At 39.5% G+C, this 27,711-nt stretch overlaps 1 protein-coding gene across 2 annotated transcripts in view; it reads right to left on the bottom strand.

Annotated features, from left to right (window-relative positions):
- Window positions 1-13,956: 13,956 nt before the first annotated feature.
- LOC132109748 (B-cadherin-like) overlaps window positions 13,957-27,711 on the bottom strand; it is a 29,731-nt gene continuing 15,976 nt past the window's right edge. Inside the window, exons 4-16 of one of the 2 annotated variants that reach the window (XM_059516075.1) lie at window positions 21,323-21,460; window positions 21,062-21,234; window positions 20,648-20,775; window positions 20,371-20,543; window positions 20,160-20,288; window positions 19,876-20,061; window positions 19,549-19,793; window positions 19,003-19,148; window positions 18,705-18,929; window positions 18,393-18,605; window positions 15,721-15,851; window positions 15,074-15,217; window positions 13,957-14,161 (exon numbers count right to left, since the gene is read on the bottom strand). In XM_059516075.1, the coding sequence (XP_059372058.1) occupies window positions 13,958-14,161; window positions 15,074-15,217; window positions 15,721-15,851; window positions 18,393-18,605; window positions 18,705-18,929; window positions 19,003-19,148; window positions 19,549-19,793; window positions 19,876-20,061; window positions 20,160-20,288; window positions 20,371-20,543; window positions 20,648-20,775; window positions 21,062-21,234; window positions 21,323-21,460 (2,235 nt within the window). In that variant the 3' untranslated portion in view covers window position 13,957. The remainder of the gene's footprint in view (window positions 14,162-15,073; window positions 15,218-15,720; window positions 15,852-18,392; window positions 18,606-18,704; window positions 18,930-19,002; window positions 19,149-19,548; window positions 19,794-19,875; window positions 20,062-20,159; window positions 20,289-20,370; window positions 20,544-20,647; window positions 20,776-21,061; window positions 21,235-21,322; window positions 21,461-27,711) is intronic. The other variant, XM_059516081.1, reaches the window with a different exon arrangement.

Here is a 27,711-nt window from a genome sequence, read left to right as displayed (position 1 = left end):
AGTCTTTGTTTTTTATTTTGTTGAAATTTTTATTACTTTTTGTTTGAATTTCCCAACATTTTATAACAGTAGCCAGGTGGCGAAGACAAGAAAAAAGAAACTAAAATACAATGTCACTTGCAATCGCTACTCCCTGCGACCTGCGACACATGCAATCGACACAAATCGTGCGTGTTGCCAATGGAGACAAGACTCTGTGGTGGTGATTAAACGATTAAACCAAATTTAGTACTATAATTTACAGGGTCCTGCAAGAAAAAGACAAGACCGGCAAATCCGTGGCCAGAATACCAGAATATGAACGCTTGCGCAAAGTCTCTCGCTGAGAGTGTCCTCCTATTAAAAACTACCACATAGGTTGTTTGTGCAAGCAGCGTATTACGACCTATTATTATGTTTTAAAAATCAAGCGCCCTCTAGCGGCCTTATTACGACAGTCTCGTTTGTCGTCATCAAATGACCTTTACTGTCGTTACCACTCACAAAAAGTAGGCGTGACCCAACATTTTACCGAGCGTCGTTGTCCAGGTGTGTAAACTATTTTATTATATGGTTTATTTTTTAAGGTACTGTTCTGATTGTCTGCAATTAATGTCAAAGTAAGTGCAGTTTGACGTTTTCTTTACAAATCTGATGTGAATGCCAGTAAACGAATGTGTGGCAATCGCAACGAATGTGAAATGCCCAGTGACCACAACACTTACCATATTTTTTTTTTACCATGATAACTGTTTTACTGTGGTATTTGTAGTTAAAACAAATTAACCACAATGCCATGCCTTTAATACCTTTTTGTATTGTAATTGTAATTCAGTGTTTTTTTTTCTTTTCAGTTTTGCAGTTTCTTCATATCTAGGGTGACCATATGAGCCATGTTCCCAGGATGCGTCCTTGCCAGGATTTTTATATTGCCTAAAATATCCTGATTTTTGCTGCTTGTGCTGTGCAGATTGATCATTGTGTGACATTGATAAGAGCTATAGAGGGCAGAGCAGATGGCTCCTTATGTATTTGAATCACTCTCTTGGTACTTTGGTGTCATACAATGATTGGTGCACAGTGACGCTTTAAGTTGAATGAACGAACAAACACCTAACATGAACGTGTATTTGCATTGCTTTGATCGTTCTCTGTAGATCTCACCTTTTCACACACCACGATTGGTTGATTATGTAACATACCTGCATGTTATTGGTCAAACTACTTTGGATGTTTTAGGCAATATAGAAATCCTGGTAAGGACACGTCCTGGGAAAATGGCTCATATGGTCACCCTATTCATAACACATACATCTCCAACTCCTACAACAACATTCAGTGTCCAGCAGCTCTTTATGAAGCCCTCTCTCTCTCTCTCTCTCTCTCTGATTTTCCTTTCCTATTTTTCTGATCTGTAATTCATAATTCAGACACATAATTTTCTTTCTTCCTTTCTCTTGTTCATCATGGCATATTTTCACAGCTCAGAATCAGATTTGGATCAGTTCTTGTATTAACAGGGAACTTGAACTTGAAGCTCAATGCTGAACTTGAAGAAATTGTCAAGGAATCTGAAGTCCTCCAAAGGTTCAACACTTGACAGGTAATGTTGAAGACATTTAGTTATAACTGATTTACTTTAATTCATTTATCCTTACTTTATGTTAATACCTTCCTTATAGTCATTCCTTTCAAATATTTTGTTTACAGATCATTTCTAAAACACAGTCTCAACATGTATGTATTAAAACAACAACAACTTTTTACTTTTTCTTTATTTCAGCTGAAAAGGAAGACCATGGGCCTGTCAAACTTTTGTCAAACCCATCTTGTTTGTGGAGAGGGATGAATTTGACCATCTTGTGTGTGTATGGAGAAGACCAAAATCTGCAAAGACAATCATTTTCAGAGGTACGTCTGTGTTGGTTTGAGCACCTCGACAGAACTTTACTGCAGTTACATTTTGCACCAAATGTGGTTTTTTACATACCCCACGACCCCATCAGTACGTGCTACGTCAAAGTATTAATAATTCAAACAATTTCAGAAAATTGATATGATGTTGCAATAGCGTACTCTCCAGCTTTTGCTCCTGCTGTCATTGACCATCGCCTCAGCTCTCATGCAGACTGTGCTCATTGTAAGTAGTCAGAGCGTTTATATCCTAAAGTTTATATTGAGTCCACTGTATTCTTAATAAGCACCGTCTTAACCCGTTCTAGTAGCAAAAGCTGGTGAGTACGCTTGTACAATATCATATGAATTTGCTGAAATTGTTTGAATTATTAATACTTTGACGTAGCACAGGGCTTGTACTGATGGGGTTGTGGGGTATGTAAAAAAGTAAAAAAAAACAAAAAACATCACTTTCGGTGCAAAATGTAACTGCAGTAAAGTTCTGTCGAGGTGCTCAGACTAACCAATTTCGACATTTGGAAACGTCTGAGAAAGATTCAGCAATGACAAAAGCTCGTACAAGCTCTGCTGATTCGTTCACAGCCACCGGTTTCAGAGTGCGCATGAATGGAGCAAACTGTATCAGCTCATTTTTACCGATTAATAAGTCAAGTCAAGTCACCTTTATTTATATTGAAAACAGTGTCAATAATGCAAAATGATAGTTAAAGGCAGTTCATCATTGAATTCAGTGATGTCATCTCTGTTCAGTTAAATAGTGTCTGTGCATTTATTTGCAATCAAGTCAACGATATCGCTGTAGATGAAGTGACCCCAACTAAGCAAGCCAGAGGTGACAGCGGCAAGGAACCGAAACTCCATCGGTGACAGAATGGAGAAAAAACCTTGGAAGAAACCAGACTCAGTTGGGGGGCCAGTTCTCCTCTGACCAGACGAAACCAGTAGTTCAATTCCAGGCTGCAGCAAAGTCAGATTGTGCAGAAGAATCATCTGTTTCCTGTGGTCTTGTCCTGGTGGTCATCTGAGACAAGGTCTTTACAGGGGATCTGTATCTGGGGCTCTAGTTGTCCTGGTCTCCGCTGTCTTTCAGTGGCTAGGGTGACTTTGCAATAAGAGAGAAACAGACAAATATTAGCGTAGATGCCATTCTTCTAATGATGTAGCAAGTACATAGGGTTTTATGGGAAGTGTTCCCAGTTAATAATAATCAGTTAAATGGTTTAAAAAGTCATTTATTTATTTTCAGTAAATTATCAAAATATTTAAAAAGGTTTGCTGCATGGTTAAAATACGCTACGCGTGTATATATATATATATATATAGAGAGAGAGAGAGAGAGAGAGAGAGAGAAACTTGTATAGCCTATAGCCTATATGTTTTTTAGAGAGAAAAAAAAATTCATTCAGAAATAGACAATGCAGACACAAAATGTTTACAAACATTAGGCTATAATTGCAGACACAAAATGTTTACAAACATTAGGCTATAATAAACACTAGGCTATTTTGTATAATCATTTGTCATTCAAATACATCGCGAATACGGAAACTTTGATTTTGTGAGGAATGAGAAACCCGCTGCTTTCAGTTTCGTTTTAGCCTAAATTAATTAGTTTTAGTTTGTCGTTAATATTGCTATAGCTTCTTATATTTTTAATTCTTGTTCTTTTCTAAATACTGTTATTTTGTTATGGAGTGAGGGGAACTAAAATAGCCTAGCGGAGCTTCTCAAACTTCCTGGAAGCTGAACAGTTTTCATTTGCTATTTACCTCAAATTAATTCTTAGAATGAAATTTGGAGTCCACCTTTCGGACGAATACAGCGTTATTATACATTTACTATTATTCTATATTCTTTATATTAAATAACATTTTAGCATCCAGATACGTCGGGAACATGGAAACATTTGGATTCGTGCCGAAAGAGAGAGGTAGGCATCAGCTTCTAATTTGTTTTTGGATTGACGTTTTTATAGCCTAAACTAATAAGCGTTTTTATTATGTTTTTAAACATTTTGCTTTAGATTACAGGCATTTTAGCCTTTATTATTTCGGGAGTAACAGGGCTAATAAAATGCGACTTTCTTTTTTTTTTTTTTACTCTCAAAACGCAATCTTATAATGTTTTTTTTTTCTTTTAACAATGCAGCAAACATTTTTAAATATCTTAAAAATACTTTGTCTTTTAAGTGTTGATAGATTTTTTTTTTTTTTTCTTTTTTCTTCCTTGACAACTACTTCAAGTTCAGCATTGAGCTTCGAGTTCAAGTTCCCTGTTAATACAAGAACTGATCCAAATCTGATTCTGAGCTGTGAAAATATGCCATGATGAACAAGAGAAAGGAAGAAAGAAAATTATGTGTCTGAATTATGAATTACACATCAGAAAAATAGGAAAAGAAAATCAGAGAGAGAGAGAGAGAGAAAGAGAAAGAGAGCTTCATAAGAGCTGCTTGTCACGGTTGGTAAACCGTGATCTCTGGGTTTTGCACTTTGTGGTGAAGTCTGTGTGTTTCGCGTCTGCACTGATTAGTTTGTGGGCGTCTCCGTTAATTGTCATCAGCAGCAGCTGTCACTCATTACACACTCCCTATATATTGGCTTGTCTCACGTCTTGTGTTTGTGAGAACGTTGTTTATTGTCGGTAACCCTGTCTTTTGCTTCTGTGTCGTTTGCGTTTGGATGTCCGTGTCTTTCCCCGGAACCTCACCCACTCTCCGCACTTTCACTCAGCATCAGACTTACCTTCGGCTCTATTCCCCGCAGTTCCTGTGCAATCCTCTCCTGCTGCCTTCTCACCATCATCATCTGGATTACTCACCGTCTCCCCACCATCTTGGATTGTCGTCTTCCCAGCATTGTCTTTGTACTCTTGTTTGTTTGTCTAATTCTCATTAAATTGTTAACTCGCACTTGTTTCCAGCTCCTCTTGGAAGCAGCGAGCACCAACACTCTCACGGACTTTATGCACCACAATGTTAAACGCATGGATCAGCAGCAGGAGAGCATCTCGAACACCGGACGTGCTGTCCAAGCGCTGGTGGCACAGGTCTCCAAGCTCACCCAGCAGATCCATCAGCTCACTTCTCCCACTGCGCCCATCGCACCGCCTGCGCCGCCCGTCCCCCGGGAGACCCCCCAGGATAACTTCCGGCCAGAGCCGCGACATCCGGCGCCAGAAAACTACTCCGGTGAGCCAGCTTTTTGCAGAACTTTTCTGAACAAATGTTCTATGCACTTCGCCTTGCAGCCCCGCACCTTCGCCACAGAGGAATCCAAAGTGGCATTTATGCTCACGCTACTGTCGGGCAAGGTCGCCCTATGGGGGACGGCGGTGTGGGAGAATCAACATCCGTGTTGCGCCTCGTTCCACACCCTCTCGGAGGAGATGAGGCCGCTCACCAGCTCTCAGACCTTCGCCAAGGAACATCTTCAGTCACGGATTACTCCATTCAATTCCGTACCCTGGCGGCCGCGTGCCAGTGGAACGAGGCGGCACAGTGGGATCGATTCCTGCATGGGTTATCCGACCGTGTTCAAAAGGAGATCTACCTCCTCGAGCTGCCCCCCACACTTAATGGCCTTGTCGACTTGGCCTTACAAGTTGATGCACGGATTAATCGCCTGGGTCGCCAGACCAGTCCTACACGCCATACCATCTCCTCGGTTAGGGGGCACTCGAGTCGAGAGAATGCGGTCGGTCCCGTCGACGACCACGAGCCCATGCAGGTGGGTAGAGCTCGGCTGTCCTGGAGGGAGACGGAACGGCGGACGTCCCAAGGACTATGTTTATACTGTGGAGGCTCAGAACATACCATACTCCTGCCCGTTAAAGAGCCAGCCCGGTAGTAAACTTGAGGCTACTATCGGGTGGGATCTCCGCTGGGAAGTCCTCAACTACATCATCGACCCTCCTTCCGGTGAAACTGCCGTGGAAAATCACTCTCACGACTACCACGCCCTTCTGGACTCCGGAGCCGAAGGTAATTTCATCGATTCACTCCTTGCACATCACCTGAACATTCCTGTCCTGCCTGTGTCTCTTCCCATCCATGTCACCGCACTCAACGGCCAGGAACTGCCTCACGTCACGCACCACACTGAACCCATCACACTACTCACTTCTGGCAATCATCGTGAAACCATATCCTTTTTTCTCATGGACTCCCCTGTAGCTCCCATTGTGTTAGGTCACCCCTGGTTAATTAAACATAATCCACGAGTATCTGGACCTGAAGGAAGTGTTCAGTAAGTCCCGTGCTGCTTCTCTTCCTCCGCATCGTCCCTACGACTGTGCCATAGATTTAGTGCCAGGTAAGTCTCCGCCTAAGGGCAAGTTATACGCTCTTTCTATTCCTGAGAGGGAGGCCATGGAGAAATACATTTCTGATTCCTTAGCATCTGGGTTCATCCGTCCTTCCTCTTCTCCAGCGGGGGCGGGATTCTTTTTTGTGGGTAAGAAGGATGGTTCTCTGCGACCTTGCATTGATTACCGAGAGCTGAACAACATTACGATAAAGAACACTTATCCAGTACCACTCATGTCTTCAGCTTTCGAGAGATTACAGGGAGCATCTGTATTCACAAAATTGGATTTACGTAATGCTTGTCATTTGGTCCGCATCAGAAAGGGGGATGAATGGAAAACCACCTTTAATACCCCCAGAGGGCACTTTGAATACTTGGTGATGCCGTTTGGGCTCTCCAACTCGCCCGGGGTTTTCCAAGCACTCGTGAATGACGTGTTGAGAGATATGGTAGATCAGTTTATATATGTTTACCTGGATGACATACTAATTTTTTTCTTCATCTCTCCAGGAACACGTTCAACGTGTCAGACGAGTGCTCCAGAGGTTACTTGAGAATGGGATTTTTGTCAAGGCGGAGAAATGCATATTCCATGCACAGTCTGTTCCCTTCCTAGGGTATATCGTCTCGTCAGAAGGAATACGTATGGACCCTGACAAGGTTAAGGCTGTGATAGATTGGCCATCTCCAGATTCCCGTAAGGCCCTACAGCGGTTTCTGGGGTTCGGCAATTTCTATCGGCGTTTCATTTGCAATTTCAGCCAACTAGCCTCATCTCTGACAGCTTTGACCTCTCCCAGTACTCCGTTCAGGTGGTCGGACGCAGCTGAGTCTGCGTTCACTAACCTCAAAAGCCGCTTCGTTTTGGCTCCCATCCTTGTGGCCCCTGAACCCACACGGCAGTTCGTGATGGAGGTCGAAGAGTCAGAGGTGGGGGTAGGAGCAGTGTTGTCCCAATGGGCTGTTTCGGATGATAAGGTACATCCTTGCGTGTTTTTTTCTCATCGATTATCTCCTGCTGAACGTAATTATGACATTAGTAACAGAGTTGTTGGCCGTCAATTTAGCTTTAGAGGAGTGGCGTCACTGGCTGGAAGGCTCAGGGGTACCTTTCATTGTTTGGACCGATCATAAGAATTTAGAGTACATTAGAACTGCCAAAAGACTCAATTCCAGGCAGGCTCGGTGGGCACTTTTTTTCGGTCGCTTTGATTTTACTTTATCGTACCGCCCGGGTTCCAAAAATGTCAAACCCGATTCTTTATCACGTCTTTTTGATCCCTCCGCCCGCCCGGTGACTCCCGAGTGTATTTTACCTGAGACATTAGTGGTCTCAGCACTCGTATGGGAGGTCGAGTCGAAGGTCAAGACGGCCTTACAAGGGGTAACGCCTCCGCCCGGTTGTCCACCGAACCGTTTATTTGTGCCAGAGGAGTTAAGGTCCGAAGTCGTCCAGTGAGGTCATTGTTCTAACGTGGCTTGTCACCCAGGGATAAGTCGAACTAATGGGTTGGTTAAACAACGATTCTGGTGGCCACGTATGGCTCCTGACGTCCGCGATTTTGTTTTGGCTTGCTCAGTTTGCACCAGTGGTAAGTCATCTAACCGGCCTCCTGATGGGCTTCTTCAACCGCTGTCTGTCCCTTCGAGACCCTGGTCCCACATCGCGCTCCCGTTTACGTTGTGGGTCAAAAAGTGTGGCTTTCTACCAGTAACATTCCTCTGTGTTCCGTATCTAATAAATTAGCTCCCAAATTTATTGGCCCGTTTACTGTCACCAAGATCATTAGTCCGGTGACAGTCCGCCTCAAACTACCTTCAGCGTACAGGAGGATACACCCCACCTTTCATGTGTCCAAAATTAAACGTGTTTTATGCACATATTAATCCGCCTACTTCGGTTCCTCCGCCGCCGCATCTCGTAGATGGGGAACCGACTTATTCGGACTTGCACTTTGTGGTGAAGTCTGTGTGTTTCGCGTCTGCACTGATTAGTTTGTGGGCGTCTCCGTTAATTGTCATCAGCAGCAGCTATCACTCATTACACACTCCCTATATATTGGATTGTCTCACGTCTTGTGTTTGTGAGAATGTTGTTTAATGTCGGTAACCCTGTCTTTTGCTTCTGTGTCGTTCGGATGTCCATGTCTTTCCCCGGAACCTCATCCACTCTCCGCACTTTCACTCAGCATCATACTTACCTACGGCTCTATTCCCTGCAGTTCCTGTGCCATCCTCTGCTGCTGCCTTCTCACCATCATCATCTGGATTACTCACCGTCTCCCCAACATCTTGGATAGTCGTCTTCCCAGCATTGTCTTTGTAATCTTGTTTGTTTGTCTAATTCTCATTAAATTGTTAACTCGCACTTGTTTCCAGCTCCTCCTTCACCCAGTCGTCACACTGCTGGACACTGAATGTTTTTGTAGGAGCTGGAGATGTGTGTGATAAGAAGAAACTGCAAAACTGAAACAAAACACTGAATTACAATTACATTACAAATAGGTATTAAAGGCATGGCAAATTGTGTTTACTGTGTTACTTAACTAAAGAGTACACTAACACAGTTACTGTGGTAAAAAGCATGGTAACGTGTTTATACTACAAATACACAAGTAAAACTATAGTTATGAAGGGAGATACATGATATGTGTTGTGGTTACTGAGGTTTTATTACACATTACATGGTTCAGCGACATGTTACTATGGTAAAAACATGGTAAATGAGCGACTTTTACATGACCTCTTTCCACCACAGATGAATTTCAAACGAATATCACAATGAAAACTAACTTTATAAAGCTGCAGAGTTCGACTGAATGATTCGAATGTCAAACTGGTTGAATAGGACAAACAGCGTCCAGTGTCGATTTGAAAATAAAAACTCATATTATTCATAAATGAAGAAAACCTTACCTGTACATGTCTCGAAGTCATCTAAAATCCATATATTTTTATCAAAACATTTCGAACATCTAGGAGAGTTTTAAACACAAACAATTCAAAACGCAAATAACAAACACATTAAAATAAACCCAAAATGCATTTAGGCGAAAGTTCATATATCATATCTCCTGTTGCCAATAGGGGCGCTAATTTAGAGAACGCTTGTATGGGTCGTATTTGAGGATAGTGACAAACGACCTATATGGTCGTATGAGTTGGAGGACTTTGCTCTCACTAAGCATTTTATAAAAGGACTTTGTTGCAAGTGACGTCACAGGTAGCGGAGAGTGCAAGTAGCGATTGCAAGTGACACTGTAATTTAGTTTATTTTTTCTTGTCTTCACCACATGGCTACTGTTGTAAAATGTTGATAGATTCAAACAAAAAGTTATCAATAAATAGAGCAAAAAATAAAAAAATAAATAAAGACTGCAATTGATGTCGCTAGCGGAAGCACAAGTGTCTGAGAATGCAAGTCTGAGAGTGCATGTGCAAGTCTGCAGGCAGACCCTCTTGGAGTTTAGCGCTCCGTGATGTTCATCTCGCCTTCTGGGTCCGAATAAAATATCATTTCATGCGCAGACGGTCCTGTCTCTTTGAGTTTGAATCTATATTTATTCACACCAGCTCTTGAAAACCTGTATGCGAACACACTTGACCGAAAAAGTGCGGGGGACGAATTTCCGTTACATTAAAGGGGAGACGTCCGCCTGATCTACACCCCTGGTATAATATATACATGTACACACACACACAAATATATCAATTAATAATTAAAATAATAATAATTAAAAAAAAACTTGACTATGCTTGACATTTTGTTCTGCAATGTACAATTTTTGAAACAGTTGTTTATTTTTCCATATATGGAAAACCCATTCAACCCATTCAAAAATGTGGGGGAGATTCACAAAGAGTGGACACAGCTGGAGTCAGTGCTTCAAGAACCACTACGCACAGACATATGCAAGACATGGGTTTCAGCTGTCGCATTCCTTGTGTGAAGCCATTCTTGAACAACAGACAGCATCAGAAGCGTCTTGCTTGAAAAAGGACTGGACTTCTGCTGAGTGGTCCAAAGTTATGTTCTCTGATGAAAGTAAATTTTGCATTTCCTTTGGAAATCAGGGTCCCAGAGTCTGGAGGAAGAAAGGAGAGGCACACAATCCACGTTGCTTGAGGTCCAGTGTAAAGTTTCCACAGTCAGTAATGGTTTTGGGTGCCATGTCATCTGCTGGTGTTGGTCTATTGTGTTTTCTGAGGTCCAAGGTCAACGCAGCCGTACACCAGGAAGTTTTAGAGCACTTCCTGCTTCCTGCTGCTGAACAACTTTATGGACATGCAGACTTAATTTTCCAAAAGGAACTGGCACCTGCACACAGTGCAAAGCTACCAGTACCTGGTTTAAGGACAATGGCGATATGCCAGATCCAACAATGCAGAAGAGCTGAAGGCCACTATCAGAGCAACCTGGGCTCTCATAACACCTGAGCAGTGCCACAGACTGATCGAGTCCATGCCACGCCACATTGCTGCAGTAATTCAGGCAAAAGGAGACCCAACTAAGTATTGAGTGTTGTACATGCTCGTACTTTTCATGTTCATATTTTTCAGTTGGCAAAGATTTCTAAAAATCCTTTCTTTGTATTGGTCTTAAGTAATATTCTAATTTTCTGAGATACAGCTTTTGGGATTTTCTTTAGTTGTCAGTTAAAATCATCAAAATGAAAAGAAATAAACATTTGAAATATATCAGTCTGTGTGTAATGAATGAATATAATATATAAGGTTCACTTTTCGAAAGGAGTTAGTGAAATAAATCAACTTTTTGATGATATTGTAATTATATGACCAGCACCTGTATAGCACGTAAAATGGGGTTCTTATCTTTACCCGGAAATTCTAAAAGGCGCTCAGTGCATATGGGCAATAATAGACAACACATTGAGAAATGTGCAAATACTTGAAATAAAATCAATAATTTAGCCACAATGGAGTAAAAACACAGACACCAAGGAAGGGAGGACACTCTAAGACTACAAGAGTACAAAACAGACACACACACACACACACACACACACACACACACACACACACACACACACAACACTATTACACACAAATGAATGGATGTGGCTTTTACAGTATGGCACAACTGAGCCAGAAGACTCAAATAAGAGGTTGAAAACAGATTGATTAACCTCTGATAAAGCATTCCTGTCCATATTTGTTATTCTTTTGTTTAATTTTGACGTTATGCGTTATAAAATGTATTTCTTTGTGGTCAGGTTTGACTGTTGTAAAATTAATACAAAAACGGACATTTCAAACCAACATAAAAAAAAATATATATATATAAATAAACCTTTAAAAAAGTTGTCTTTGAGAATGCCTAAATATAAATATATTGTAAATATATTGTATTGTTCCAACAACAAATACTTCACTTAAAATCTTAATTTTAATGCAAATTACATTTAAAGACTCCATAATATGTTCAACTTGCACTTCTTTCTGTTGCATAGGGGCGACAAGGTAACACATTTATATTAACATCTGTTAATTCTGTTTTTCTGTGCTGTGTCTCAAACTTTTATAACCTTCTCATATTTGCTACAAATTAACAAATGCAACGTCCCTGAACCTTCTGATCAATGTCAAGCACAAAGTACTGTACAACCTTTGGTTGTCATATGAAAGAGCGTTTTAAATTTTGTGCAATATTATTTATCTTTATTTGTTCAAAATAATTACTATGCCCCATTATATCACAACGAATCCCCATTTTATTTAAAACATTTTAATTTAAAATGCTAAAATAATGTATAGCAAATATTTTTATTCATTGTAAAACTGGAAACAGATATCCTTTTTTTTGTGTGTGGGGTTTATCTATACTTCCATCATTCATTCGTTATATTTTTTTTAATGTAAATTAGTTATATTTTGAACTTCAGGAGGGTGGTGCTCATGTATGATTTCACACTGTAGCTCATTTCTAATTGGTAATTTACTGTGTTACAGCCTTGTATTTCTCAATCAGCTCTCTGTTAATTAGTCAGTGCTGAATAAATCATGATTCAGTTTAAGACTTCTCATCTTGTAATTATTTGTGAAATTTACTATCAATTTCTAAGTGAAAATTGTTTCAAAGGAAACTCTAAACTTATAGAGTAAATAACTCTATAACTAAATAAAACCATAAATAAATAACTTATTTTATTTCTTTCTTTGTGTACATTAAAATATAGAATTGCATTTCAAGTCTTGACCAAGCTGGTGGTTAAAGCATCATAGTTTCACACAGGCCACTATGACATATTAGCAGTTGATAAATTGCACTATTCAGCTGAGGGCACTAGAAGGGGTCAGAGAGTCGGCGAGTAGTTCAGTGCATTTCTTTACACATAAAAAAAATAGTGATCCTTCTTGCCTTGGATTAAAACAATATAGACACATTCTCTCCCAGGCATATTTGCAGCATATTCGTAACATCTCTAGTTGCAGAGCTCAACAATCTTTTGCTGCATATCAGAACTATATTCTTTGGTTTTACTCATTTGTGAGTGATGATTCAGGGAATTTGGCCTTTTTGTTGCCTCATATTTGTACTCCTGTGAAAAAGCCATGGCTGGACAATTTGATGTTCCTAGACACTGATGTGCAATAAAAAACATTTCAGTTTCCCCACCACTTGCAATTGTTTTACTTTAATAAAAGGATGGAATTTTGTGAATTTATAGAATTTAAATGGATAAAAAATGCAGATTAATTTTCACAACTTTCTTTGCATATATTTACCAAGGGGGCAATAACTCTGAAAACTGTATATAGGTATAGTGAGACTGAAATGAAGTTACACTGCCTCGAAATCTTTGAAGAGAATGTAATAACTAGCTTTACAAGGCTATGCTGCAGAAAACCCCAAATTCGAATACCTCCATCTCTGTATGCAAAACTTGCTTCTCGCGCTCCAGTCAACAACACTAAAACTGGAATCATGCGGTTTTTCTTGTTCGATACACAGTTTTAGTTGCATCTTATCTGGTATCCTTTTTACAGAATGAATACAGAGTAACTGAACCTAAAACAAGGTCACTGTAAAATAAAGAGTTAAAAACAAAACTAAGAGTTGGTCAAAACTAAGATTATTCCATGTTTGAGTATAGTGTGAGATGTAGACGAACGAAAAGAGTAAAAGTAATTTAATAAAATATGCAGTGTAAAACAATGTCTAAATCAGTCAACATTCTTGCAACTGAGGTAAAAAAAAAATGGATAGAAATAAGACGTCTAAAAATATCATACAAAAAGTTTTTGAAAAATCAGTGCTTTTAAATTTACTGTATCATTCATGCTTCAGATCAATCTTTAATGCCAAAGTTAACAAAAAGGTAACAAAACATTGAATGAATAATACTTTTTCAGAGAGCATTACATTAAATACACAGTTTAACTGCTTTGGACAGACATCGTAAGCCATATTATAGCTTTTTACCTACTGAGCAATCAGATCAAATATTTTCTTTTCAGTTGGGAGCTTAATTTAAAGAAGGGATGAGGAGGAGAGAGAGGAAAAAAAAGGCATGTTCCTCCTAAGACTGCACCCATAAAAAGAACACTTCAAGCACTTCACTTCAAGTAAAATAATCTTTTTTTAGGACGATGCAAGAACAGTGAAATTATTTCAGTTCCAACTTTAAATATAGTATGGAATCAAGACAATAAATAGAAGTACAACATTGTCTCATGTTTTTGCACTTTTAAACCATCAATGTGGCTCTTCTGCAGAGGGGGGGGGGGGTGTCTTAATCCTCTCCTCCAAACATGTCTGACAGCTTCTTAAAGCGTGGGCCCCACTCACTGAGGAAGTCATAGTCTTGGTCCTGCCCTGAGCTGGAAGAGTTGAGGGAGCTGAGTGAACCCACATCAGAGTCTCCTCCTTCATGATCAAACACCAGGAGGGAGTCGTATGGGGGTGCTGTGGGATCGTTATCTGCAGCCTTCAGATTCTGTGGTACAAAGACTTGTGTTATTGCCATACATAAACCTTGTTATTAAAAAAAATTATGAAACAGATTCTAAGGATTAGTTCACTTCCAGAATAATTCTGATTATTTACTCCCCCCCCCCCCCCCCCCCCATGTCATCCAAGATGTTTATGTCTGTGTTTCTTCAGTCACAAATAAATTAAGGTTTTTGAGGAAAATGTTCCAGGATTTTTCTCCATATAATGGACTTCAATGGTGCTCAACGGATTGAAGGTTCAAACTGGCACAATCTACACGATCCCAGCCGAGGAATAAGGGTCTTGTCTAGCAATATTAGTAAGTAATATATACATGCATTTATACACACACTTTTTAAATCGCAAATGCTTGTCTTGCACTAGCTCATCCTCACAGATTACATAATCACATAGCATGATGTAGGTGGAAGCACCAACCCAGTGTTTATGAACCGAAGTGCAACCTTTACAAAAAAGGTTAAACTACGTCTGACAATTTTTAAGTAGGAAAAAATGAGTTTTTCTTCCTAGCTACTTAAGTACACAGATGAAGAGCTAACCTTGTGTGATGTTTCCAATGTGACTACGTAATGCATGAAGACACGCATGAGCAAGCAGAGCCAGAGCAAGATGAGCATTTGCAGTAAAACATAAAATAAAAATTTAGAAAATGACTGATAATTTCGCTAGATAAGACCCTTACTTCTCGGCTGTGATTGTGTATAGCCCTTTGAGGCTGCACTGAAATGGCAATTTTAACCTTCAGTACATTGCACACCATTAAAGTCCATTATATGGAGAAAAGTCCTGTAATGTTTTCCTCAAAAACTTAATTTCTGAAGACAGACATGAACATTATTGGGAATTTTTTATTCTGAAGTGAATCAATCCTTTAAGACAGTAACAGATCACTTACATCATCAATGAATTTCCCAATCTCCTCAGGATTGCCTGGCCGTGGTCTATACTGAGGTGCTGACAGGAAAGTGGGCACCACATCATTTCGGAACACTTCAGGTCTGTTGTCCAAGCCACGATGCAACACACTCAAATCATAATCCTGTGCAGAAAGTGTGTCTAATTCGAAAGAACTGCAAAGACTAATCTAACTGCTACAAAGCATGCAGAAGGTCAGTATATAGTCTCAAACAACATTACTCTCACAACATCAAGCTATCAACCTTAACTCAATGCAAACTACTACAAATGTACTGTAACTGCGCACAGGTTCGGACTATTGACATCTGAATGTTAGGTTTACATGGAACCTTGTTACAAACCAAGGAACTTCATACCACGTAGTTCATAAAGCTTCAGAAATGCTTATACTGCAAAACAAAAAAAACAAACAAAAAAAAAATTGGCAAAAAACATTATGCAAAAATTGTTGTACATGTTGCTTGAATGTTACAGACAAGATTTTCCAGCAATAAAAGGATCAAGTAACATCAAATAACAGGATGCTTAACTGTCAATATTTTGTTTCGAATTTAAAAACAAACATTATGAATTAAGCCAATCAAAACTGATAAACCCCTTAAAGTTTCTCAAATTACAACCAACCTGATCGTCTTCTCCACCACCTTCCTCGTCATAATAGTAGATATTGTCTCTTAAATCATCTTCAGGAAGGAGGGGTTCTTTTTCGGTACTCCTTTTCCTCCTCAGGAACAAAAGCAGAAGAAGAACGAGCACTGTGGTACAAGTAAAAAAATAACTTTCAACAGCAAACTTGAAAGAAAATTCAGTAGTAATAAGGAATAAACAAAAGAAACAAAGATAGAAAATCTGAATGATCTTGATCTTAAGGAAGGAGTTTAGTTCAAACATTGAAAATGTTTGGAATAGCATTTTAACATATGACTCCATTTCTGCAGTATAGTTTATATACACCAACCATCTGTATGCACACAGCACCTGGGAGACCAGTTACAGGTGCATCTCAATAAATTAGAATGTCGTGTAAAAGTTAATTTCAGTAATTAAACTCAAATTTTAAAACTTGTGTATTAAATAAATGCAACACATACAGACTGAAGTAGTTTAAGTTTTGGTTCTTTTAATTGTGATGATTTTGGCTCACATTTAACCAAAACCCACCAATTCACAATCTCAACAAATCAGAATACTTCATAAGACCAATAACATATATATATATATATATATATATATATATATATATATATATATATATATATATATATATATAAACCTTTTTAGTGAATTGTTGACCTTCTGGAAAGTATGTTCATTTACTGTACATGTACTCAATACTTGGTAGGGGCTCTTTTTGCTTTAATCACTGCCTCAATTCGGCGTGGCATGGAGGTGATCAGTTTGTGGCACTGCTGAGGTGGTATGGAAGCCCAGGATTCTTTGACAGTGGTTTTCACCTCAGTATTTGAACAAGCTCTTGGTCTCTTGTTTCTCATTTTCCTCTTGATAATACTCCATAGATTCTCTCTGGGGTTCAGGTCTGGTGAGTTTGCTGGCCACTCAAGCACAGCAACTCCATGGTCATTTAACCAACTTTTGGAACTTTTGGCAGTGTGGGCAGGTGCCAAATCCTGCTGGAAAATGAAATCAGCATCTACAAAAAAGCTGGTCAACAGAAGGAAGCATGAAGTGCTCCAAAATTGCTTAGTAAACGGGTGCAGTGACTTTGGTTTTCAAAAAACACAATGAACCAACACCAGCAGATGGCATTTAATAATAATAATTCATTACGTTTATATAGCGCTTTTCTAGGCACTCAAAGCGCTTACATTGTCAGGGGGGTATCTCCTCATCCACCACCAGTGTGCAGCATCCACCTGGATGATGCGATGGCAGCCATATTGCGCAAGAACGCCCACCACACACCAGCTTACTGGTGGAGAGGGGACAGAGTGATGAAGCCAATCAGCAGATATGAGGATTGTTAGGAGGCCATGATGGTCAGAGGCTAATGGGCGAATTTAGCCAGGATGCCGAGGTCACACCTCTACTCTTTTTGAAAGACATCCTGGGATTTTAATGACCACAGAGAGTCAGGACCTTGGTTTAACGGCTTATCCAAAGGACGGTGCTTGTTGACAGTATAGTGTCCCAATCACTACACTGGGGCACTAGGACCCACACAGACCACGGGGTGAGCACCCCCCGCTGGCCTTACTAGCACCTCTTCCAGCAGCAACCTAGCTTTCTCAGGAGGTCTCCCATCTAGGTACTGACCAGGCTCAGCCCTGCTTAGCTTCAGTGGGAAACCGGTCTTGGGCTCCAGGGTTATATGGCTGCCGGCAATTTCATCCCAAATCATTTAATCCCAAATCATCACATACTGTGGAAAATTAACACTGGACTTCAAGCAACTTGGGCTATGAGCTTTTATAACCCTTCCTCCAGACTCAAGGACCTTGGTTTCCAAATAAAATACAAAACTTGCTCTCATCTGAAAAGAGGACTTTGGACCACTGGGCAACAGTCCAGTTCTTCTTCTCCTTAGCCCAGGTAAGACACCTCTGATGTTGTCTGTGGTTAAAGCAAATTGTTTAACACGTCTGTGTGTGGTGGCTCTTGATGCCTTGACCCCAGCCTCAGTGCATTCCTTGTGTAGTTCACTCAAATTCTAGAATAGATTTTGCTTGACAATCCTCATAATGCTGCAGTTCTTTCGGTTAGTTGTGCATCTTTTTCTTCCACACTTTTTCCTTCCACTCAACTATCTGTTAACATGCTTGGATACATCACTCTTTGAACAGCAAGCTTCTTTGGCAATGAATGTTTGTGGCTTACCCTCCTTGTGATGGGTGTCAATGATTGTCTTTTGGACAACTGTCAGATCAGCAGACTTCCCCATGATTGTGTAGCCTAGTGAACCAAACTGAGAGACCTTTTTAAAGACTAAGGAAACCTTTGAAAGTATTTTGAGTTGATTAGCTGATTGGCATGTCACCATATTCTAAGTTGTTGAGATGGGTTTTTGTTAAATGTGAGCCAAAATCATCACAATTAAAAGAACAAAAGACTTAAACTACTTCAGTCTTTGTGCATTACATTCTTGTCCACTACATTCTAATTTATTGAGATGCACATATACATTTGCTTAAATGAACATTATAGAGAGCACACAGTTATGGTATGACCACTGCATTGACGATGACAACCAAATAAACCAGCTACAAATCATTTCTTTAGCCTCATTTGATTTGACTGCAAAGATTAGAACACAAAAACGCATGAGAGAAACTACATACGCAGCAGAACCAAGATTGCTCCTGGGATTCCAAGAGCTCCAGATAATGCCATCCCCGGTTTGTCAATACATTGGACTTCATCTCCGTCGCAGTCACACACAGTTGCATGAATGGAGCTGTCCTGATACAGCCTATGTAGATCATAAACTCTCAGAACTACATTATAGTCCCCTTGCTCCAAAGTAGTCTTGAGTTGCAGAAAAACACCAGTTGCTAAAATGGGCAAATTGTAATCGTTAGACGTGTCAACCAGCAAGCTGTTTTAATGTTAAAGAATGAGTTGAATTTCTTAAAACACTTGGAATTGCTCACATGTGTCATTCATGGAGGTGGACCAGTTTTTACTGGTTTCTCCTTGGGTCTCGACGCTAAAGGGTGCACCAAAAGGAGGTCCATCTTTGTCCGTTATAGAGAGAAGAACTGGAGATGATCCACGATTACACGTTTTTATTTTCCCTTCATTAATAATAGGAGCGTTGTCATTTACATTCTCCAATTCAATTACCAGGGTTCCTGTGCCAGTCGCTGGAGATGTTGCTGCACACAAGCACAAACATATTAGAAAAAGGCTATTTTGAAAGAATTCCATCCACCTAGAAAATCAAATTACCATCATCATCCACGGCCAATATGATAGCTCTGTATTTGCCATCTTTGACATAGGCAGATTCTCGATCCATAAGGTTCCTCACTTTAATCACTCCAGTCTCTGGAGACACACTTAGCCAGCCAGCATCGTCACCACCCATTTTATACCTAAAAAAAAAAACACCGGTTAAACCTAGAAATGTTTATCAAGAACAACTTAATGTTGGTTTTACCAGTCTTGCCTGAAGGTTTAAAAATTTGAAGGCTTTTTGAACTACTGAAATTTTTTGATAGTGGGCATGATATAGGCCTTGCTAGGGAGCTGCTAGACAATTGCTAAGGTGGTTCTCAGTAGTTATACTAGTGAAGTGAGGCTAGGCTAGGTTAAGGTTAAATAAAAATACGTTTTTTGAAATTACGAACAGTATATCAAATGCTGTATCTATTGGAGTTATAGTTTTGTTAACTATAAGACCTGGGAGCCTCTATAGAAATCAGTCAGAATATATATATATATATATATATATATATATATATATATATACACACACACACACATATTTCTTACGTTATCTTCTGTGATCTTCCGGTATCTGGATCAGTGGCTGTATAAGGAACCAAAACAGTATCAACTGCTGAATCTTCAGGTTTGAAAATAACCTTCTCCTTTGGATTAAACTCGGGAGGCTCATTTACATTTTGTACATTGACAGTGACTGTGGCAGTGGAAGTGGGCAAAGAACCAACAAAAGGAACATCATTCTCAACAACCACAGACAAAATGTATTGCTTGGTCTTCTCAAAGTCCAGGGGCTAAATAGAAAAGAAAGTGTCTTTTACTAAGGCATGTCATCACAATTAATTCACTGGACAGACATAAGGGCAACACAAGTACCTTTACAGTGGTGAGGATGCCCTCCAGCTGGCTGGGTCCAGTACTGACATTGAAAAACCCACCCTTGTCACCACTAATAATCCGATACTTGGTTGACCAGGCAGGTGACCCAACTTCATCTCCATCAGTAACTGTAAGTTTGGCCACTATAGCCCCAAATTCATTCTCCGGGACGGATACGGTGTGCTAAAATAAGGAGATGTATGGTATGCATTAAGTATTAAGGAGTTCAAATACCTATAAATGGTATAGTAGAACATTCTGAATACATAAATATACATTACCAAATTATGATCAAACTGTGGTGGGTTATCATTGCTGTCAGTAATTTTAATAACGGCTGTGCCAGTGGTTGCTAAACCTGCTCCTTCCATGTCAGCAGCCACAATTAACAAAGTATATCTGGGCCATTGCTGAAAAGGAAGATAACTGATGAGTTTGTTTACATCAAGTCATTTTATCACCACTTTGAGAGTCATTAATGTCACTTCTCACCTCTCGGTCTATGCCTGGTTCTTGGACTTGAATGGTTCCAGATAAAATGTTGATATAAAACATGTTCGGTTTTGGAAATTGTGGCTCTTGACTGACAATCGAATAGCTAACTATACCATTGTGCGTGTTTGGGTCATCTGCATCAGTGGCTGTGACGGTCATAAACTCATAACCTTTGGTGAGAGAATATGGATTAATTAAGTGGTAAAAGCTGCAGAGGCAAGCCATTTTATTAAGCTGAAAGCCATTTTATTGAGAAACCACACAATACACCTACCTTTTCCAGCAGCTTCATGAACATGTCCATTAAAAGGATTTTGAGTAAACACAGGCTTATTATCATTTTGGTCGATCACGTTGATGACAATTTCCAATGGTTTTTCTTCTATATTACTCACATCAGGTGTTCTAGCATAGGCTATAAGCTAAAAAAATTACAATAAATTTGGGCATGTTACTGAATGAGTTTCTTTAAAGAAATTTAGTCCATGTCTATTATCTTTGAGACACTGGTATGCAAGAAAAGGGGCTTCATCTTTAGAGATATGCAAATGTATAATGCAAGGTGTCATGCAAACACATGAAAATAAATCAGATTAAAAGAAGACAGTTTTCAAAGAATAAAGAGTGATCAGACAGTTCAATGCTTAAATATACCAATAACTAAATGTTGATTTTAAATGTTTAAGAGGCTAAAAAACCACTTACTCCGTATGAAGCTTTTTTTTCCCTGTCAAGTGGTTGAGTCACAAAGAGATTCCCTGATAATTTATCAACAATGAAAATTCCCTTTGGGTTCTCATTCGCCCCTTCACCTGTGATGCTGTATTGCATTTGAGTTTCCTTGTCAAAGTCTGACTTTATCTAAACACAGAAAGCAACAGTCAGTGACAAACAAACCTCTCTCACATCAGTCTAATTCTGAACATGTCCTTTAATGATTTCCACTCACCTGGACCAGCTTCATTGGGAACGGACCTCTGCTATTCTCAGGTACCTGGAATGGAGGTATAACCCAAGCTCTCTTTGCTCTCTTTGCTCCCGTTGAAGATTTCGGAAAAGTCAGAACCTGATCAGAGGGCAATTCCTTCTAAAATTATTAGATAAATATGTTAGTAAAAGATGCTGAACAACAAAACATTTGTTTACAATTAAAGACAGAACACTTCTGTATTAGCGAACATGAAAAACATTTTGGCATTTGGTGATTCTGTACTTGACAAAGGCAACTTTTAACTTTTACAGTTAGCAACTACTAAAATTGTTCTGGTAAAAACAGTATTAATATATGAGGAGTAAAATTTGTGGGCCGCAATTTAACCCTTATGCGTTGTTAGGGACGTTTTCGTCCACTAGGGGGTAAAGTTGAGTCTTATTTTGCCCACAACTTTCTCTGTGTTTGAGCAAATGGAATGGTTTTTGATGACAAAGCTTATTTTGAAAGATATTTTGGGAAATTTGAAATTATTCAAAAACTCAACAGTACACTGTGGGCAAATTCACTACCCTTTCGTTATGTTCGTGGATGAAAACATCCACTAAATTAAACTGCTGTAAAAATGTATCAGATAATTTTTTTTCTTTTTTTTTTTGCATAAATCTATTAATCAACCTCAGTCCTGATCAAAACTACCAAATGTTTAAAAAAAAAATTAAGATTTTTACTATTTAATTACCAAGTTCATAAATGATGTCACTGATTTGGGGGGAAAAAGGACTTATTTTCAATATAAAAAGTGATTGTGGACTTGTGGCTTTGATGCATTGTAAGTTTTTGTGCAGCATTAGATTTAAATTGTTTCTCCCTCATTTGTTTTTCAAAAAAAATTTCAAATTTTTTGACTTGTATTTTTCAAAAAATACAAGTCAAGCCCTTTCTTGTGTTGCCTGCTGCTTTTTTCACAATCAAATGACCAGCAGGATGGCATGCAAGTGTTTGAATCCATGTACCTTGCTTTTGTTTAGTCTGTACTTCACCATCATTAAAAGGCAGCAGGTGCATAAATACGCTTACTTTGTTTTTGTTTACTCCATGTAGTTCTGAGAGCTGAGGTGTACATTTTGATTTTCTCAAATACATCAAGGTAAGTACACGAAGGTCTCTCTCACACACGTTTTCTCTCTCTCTCTCTCTCTCTCTCTCTCTCTCTCTCTCTCTCTCACACACACACACACACACACACACACACACACACACACACACACACACACACACACAAATATACACAATATATGTTGTTATACTCCATATAGCTCCATATACAAGCCAGAAACTAAGCTTTTTTTGCACATGCCTATCTAAAGGGTTAATGGTCCCACCTAGTGTTCAACCATAAAAATTCAACATTTTACCTCTTCTCAACAAGGAAAACCACCAACCATCAAGAATGCATGATTTTATGGACTCATGGCTTTGCAATCAAAAAATGTAATTATATTTGAAGTCAATGGGGCAAAAACAGCCACGAACAACAAATGAGGGAGAAAAAGTTAAAATCTAATGCTGCACAAAAGCTAACAATGCATCAAAGCCAATGTTGTTACTAATCGTTGACATGGCCAAGGCTGTGATAAAAATTAAAAAAATATATTGAAAATAGGTCATTTTCCCCCCCAAATCAGTGACATCATTTATGAACTTTGCAATTAAAGAGTTCAAATCTTGGATTTTTTTAAACATTTGGTAGTTTTGATCAGGACTGAGGTTGATTAATAGATTAATGATAAAATAGATAATAGATTAAAAAATTATCTGATACATTTTTACAGTAGTTTAATTTAGTGGATGTTTTCATCTCGAACATAACGAAAGGGTAGCGAATTTGAACAATGCACAAGGGTTAAAGGGGTTATATAATGTTGCTAAAAATAACATTATTTTGTGTAATGCGATGTGTTTGTGGTTTAAGGTTCAAAAAGCACGTTTTTCCACATATTGAACATTGTTTCTCCTCTATGCCCCACCCCCCTTTCTGAAACGTGTTGATTTTTACAAAAGCACATCATTCTGAAAAGCAAGGTGTGCTCTGATTGGACAGCTATCCAGTGCGTTGTGATTGGCCGAATACCTCAAGCGTGTGATGGAAATGTTATACCCTTAACACGGTGTGATGCCGTGTGTGCCTGACAGGTAGGATAAAATGTCAGGAGACCAACGCGATGAGACAAAACCAATAAAACTCATTACAAACGAGGCTTTTGTTGCATCCAGTGGGGAAATAATTACTTATTATAATGAATTATACTGTTTATTTACATGTTGCGTAACGACAAACAACAAGCTCTAACAGTAACGCTAACAGTTATGCAAATCTTCCCACATCGTGATGTAGACATCTGGGCGTGTTAGAATGAGCTGTTTTAGGTAGGAGTGGTTCCCTATCTGTCGGTTACTACGAGTTATGTCGAACGACATATGGGGTCTCACTTGGGAGGCCAATCATCTCTAAGTTTAAAAGAAAATGCCAATGAAAATTGGCTAGTGGATTTAACATACCTGAGCCACTCCCCGTGCCTACGGGTATAAATAGGCGACAGGTGCATTCACTCACTAGATTTTTGCTTTAGATTTTTAGATTTTTGTTTTAAAGACGCCGTTTCATCCATGTCCTTCTGGATGCGGTCATTTCCTGTTCTCTGACAACGGACATGAGCGTTGTCTTCCGTGTCTGGCCATTCAGCACGCTGAAGACGCATTTGTGGATGGTTCATGCATGCACTGCGTGTGTGACCATGGCAACGCTGCGATCGCGTCTCTCCTTTCTTAAAAGTAAAGGAGCAGACCGTTCTGTCACTACCTGTTCCGGGTTCTCTGCCACGAGCAGAGGACTGCCGGATAGTGCTCTGGGAGATCTGAAGGTGACAGTGAGAGCTTCTCCACTGGGCCACGCCCCACGGACCTCTTACCCCTTCTGCAGTGTTTGTCCTGTGTGGCTGCTGGGTGATTCTGCTGGGCTGTCTTACGGCAGTCCCAACGGGTCATACATTTTGCAGCCGGGGATTAGATGTTGATTGCAGCATCGGGGATGGGCTATTGACCTCTGTGGATGAAGATTCGGTGGGACTGCCTCCCTCGGGTGTTGTCGCCACTGCCGAATTGGACCCAGAGTTGACAGCCGTGCTTGCCGGGCTGTTGTGAGCATCAGGATGGAGGTGAATACACCGCCCAGCCCTGAGTACTCATGGCTGTTCGATTGGTTCTCGGTGTAGAGCGCGGCTCACAACCGCGTTTTGCTCTGGTTCCTTTCTTCCCGGATGTGCATGGGGAAGGCATGCAGTCGTGGATAGCCCCCTTTTACGGCAAGAAGCCGCTTGTTTCCTTCCTCCGTCCTTACTACCCTCGATGGCGGGGCAGCTAGGGGGTGTGTCGACATTCCCCAGCAGGAGAGTGCGATTGCGGTGCACTTGTGTCCGCAAAACTGGGAGGAATAGTCCACGTCTCCCGCCCAAAGCCTGTAAGCTGTTGGCCGCTCTCGCTGCCAAGGCTTAACAATTTAATTGAGGTTCAACAAATAAAAAACAGATGCAATATGGGTAAACAAATGATAAAGCTTTGCTTATTGAATATCAGATCCCTTTCTACGAAAACACTTTTTGTAAATAATATGATCACTGATCACAATATAGATGTGCTCTGTTTGACAAAAACCTGGCTAAAACCTGATGATTACATTATTTTAAATGAGTCCACCCCCCAAGATTACTGTTATAAACATGAGCCGCGTCTACAAGGCAAAGGGGGAGGTGTTGCTTCAATTTATAACAACGTTTTCAGGATTTCTCAGAGGGCAGGCTTCAAGTATAACTCGTATGAAGTAATGGTGCTTCATATAACATTATCCCGAGAAACAAATGTTAATGATAAATCCCCTGTTATGTTTGTACTGGCTACTGTATACAGGCCACCAGGGCACCATACAGACTTTATTAAAAAGTTTGGTGATTTTACATCAGAGTTAGTTCTGGCTGCAGATAAAGTTTTAATAGTTGGTGATTTTAATATCCATGTTGATAATGAAAAAGATGCATTGGGATCAGCATTTATAGACATTCTGAACTCTATTGGGGTTAGACAACACGTTTCAGGACCTACCCATTGTCAAAATCATACTCTAGATTTAATACTGTCACATGGAATTGATGTTGATAGTGTTGAAATTATGCAGCCAAGTGATGATATCTCAGATCATTATTTAGTTTTGTGCAAACTTCATATAGCCAAAATTGTAAATTGTCCTTCTTGTTACAAGTATGGTAGAACCATCACTTCTACCACAAAAAACTGCTTTTTAAGTTATCTTCCTGATGTATCCAAATTCCTTAGCATATCCAAAACCTCAGAACAACTTGATGTAACAAAAACTATGGACTCTCTCTTTTCTAGCACTTTAAATACAGTTTCTCCTTTACGCTTAAGGAAGGTTAAGGAAAACAGTTTGACACCATGGTATAATGAGCATACTCACACCCTAAAGAGAGCAGCCCGAAAAATGGAGCGCAGCTGGAGGAAAACAAAACTAGAGGTATTTCGTATTGCTTGGCGGGAAAGTAACCTATCCTACAGAAAAGCATTAAAAACTGCTAGATCCGATTACTTTTCTTCTCTTTTAGAAGAAAACAAACATAACCCCAGGTTTTTATTCAATACAGTCACTAAATTAACGAAAAATAAAGCCTCAACAAGTGTTGACATTTCCCAACACCACAGCAGTAATGACTTTATGAACTACTTTACTTCTAAAATCGATACTTTTAGAGATAAAATTGCAACCATTCAGCCGTCAGCTACAGTATCGCATCAGACAGTGCACTATAGACCCCCTGAGGAACAGTTCCACTCATTCTCTACTATAGGAGAGGAAGAATTGTATAAACTTGTTAAATCATCTAATCCAACAACATGTATGTTAGACCCTATACCATCTAAGCTCCTAAAAGAGGTGCTTCCAGAAGTCATAGATCCTCTTCTGACTATTATAAATTCCTCATTGTCATTAGGATATGTCCCCAAAACCTTCAAACTGGCTGTTATTAAGCCTCTCATCAAAAAACCACAACTTGACCCCAAAGAACTAGTTAATTATAGACCAATCTCGAATCTCCCTTTTCTGTCCAAGATACTAGAAAAGGTGGTATCCTCACAGTTATGTTCCTTCTTAGAGAAAAATTGTATATGTGAGGATTTCCAGTCAGGATTTAGACCATATCATAGTACTGAGACTGCTCTCCTTAGAGTTACAAATGATCTGCTCTTATCATCTGATCGTGGGTGTATCTCTCTATTAGATTTATTGGATCTTAGTGCTGCGTTTGACACAATTGACCACAACATTCTTTTGCATAGACTTGAACACTTTGTTGGCATTAATGGAAGTGCATTAGCATGGTTTAAATCGTACTTATATGACCGCCATCAGTTCGTAGCAGTGAATGAAGATGTATCATATCGATCCCAAGTGCAGTATGGAGTACCTCAAGGCTCAGTACTAGGGCCGCTACTCTTCACGCTTTATATGTTACCCTTGAAAAAACAAAGGTGTTAATTATAGGACCTAAAAACTCTGCTTGTAATAACCTAGAACACGGTCTAAGACTTGATGGTTCCTCTGTCAATTCTTCGTCATCAGTTAGAAACCTAGATGTGCTATTTGAACACAATCTTTCCTTAGAAAGCCATGTTTCTAGCATTTGTAAAACTGCATTTTTCCATCTCAAAAATATATCTAAATTAAGGCCTATGCTCTCAATGTCAAATGCAGAGATGTTAATCCATGCATTTATGACCTCAAGGTTAGATTATTGTAATGCTTTATTGGGTGGTTGTTCTGCACGCTTAGTAAACAAACTACATTTAGTCCAAAATGCAGCAGCAAGAGTTCTTACTAGAACCAGGAAGTATGACTATATTAGACCGGTCCTGTCAACACTGCACTGGCTCCCTATCAAACATCGTATAGATGTTAAAATATTGCTTATTACTTATAAAGCCCTGAATGGTTTAGCACCTCAGTATTTGAATGAGCTCCTTTTACATTATAATCCTCTACGTCCGCTACATTCTCAAAACTCAGGCAATTTGATAATACCTAGAATATCAAAATCAACTGCGGGCGGCAGATCCTTTTCCTATTTGGTGCCTAAACTCTGGAATAACCTACCTAACATTGTTCGGGAGGCAGTGACACTCTTGCAGTTTAAATCTAGATTAAAGACCCATCTTTTTAACCTGGCTTACACATAACATATTAATATACTTTTAATATCCAAATGCGTTAAAGGATTTTTAGGCTCCATCAATTAGGTAAAGCGGAACCGGGAACACTTCCCATAACACCCTATGTA

The sequence above is a fragment of the Carassius carassius genome, chromosome 2 (genome assembly GCF_963082965.1).
Source record: "Carassius carassius chromosome 2, fCarCar2.1, whole genome shotgun sequence".
In the NCBI taxonomy this organism is placed as follows: domain Eukaryota; kingdom Metazoa; phylum Chordata; class Actinopteri; order Cypriniformes; family Cyprinidae; genus Carassius; species Carassius carassius.
This window is presented reverse-complemented; position numbering and strand designations above follow the sequence as displayed.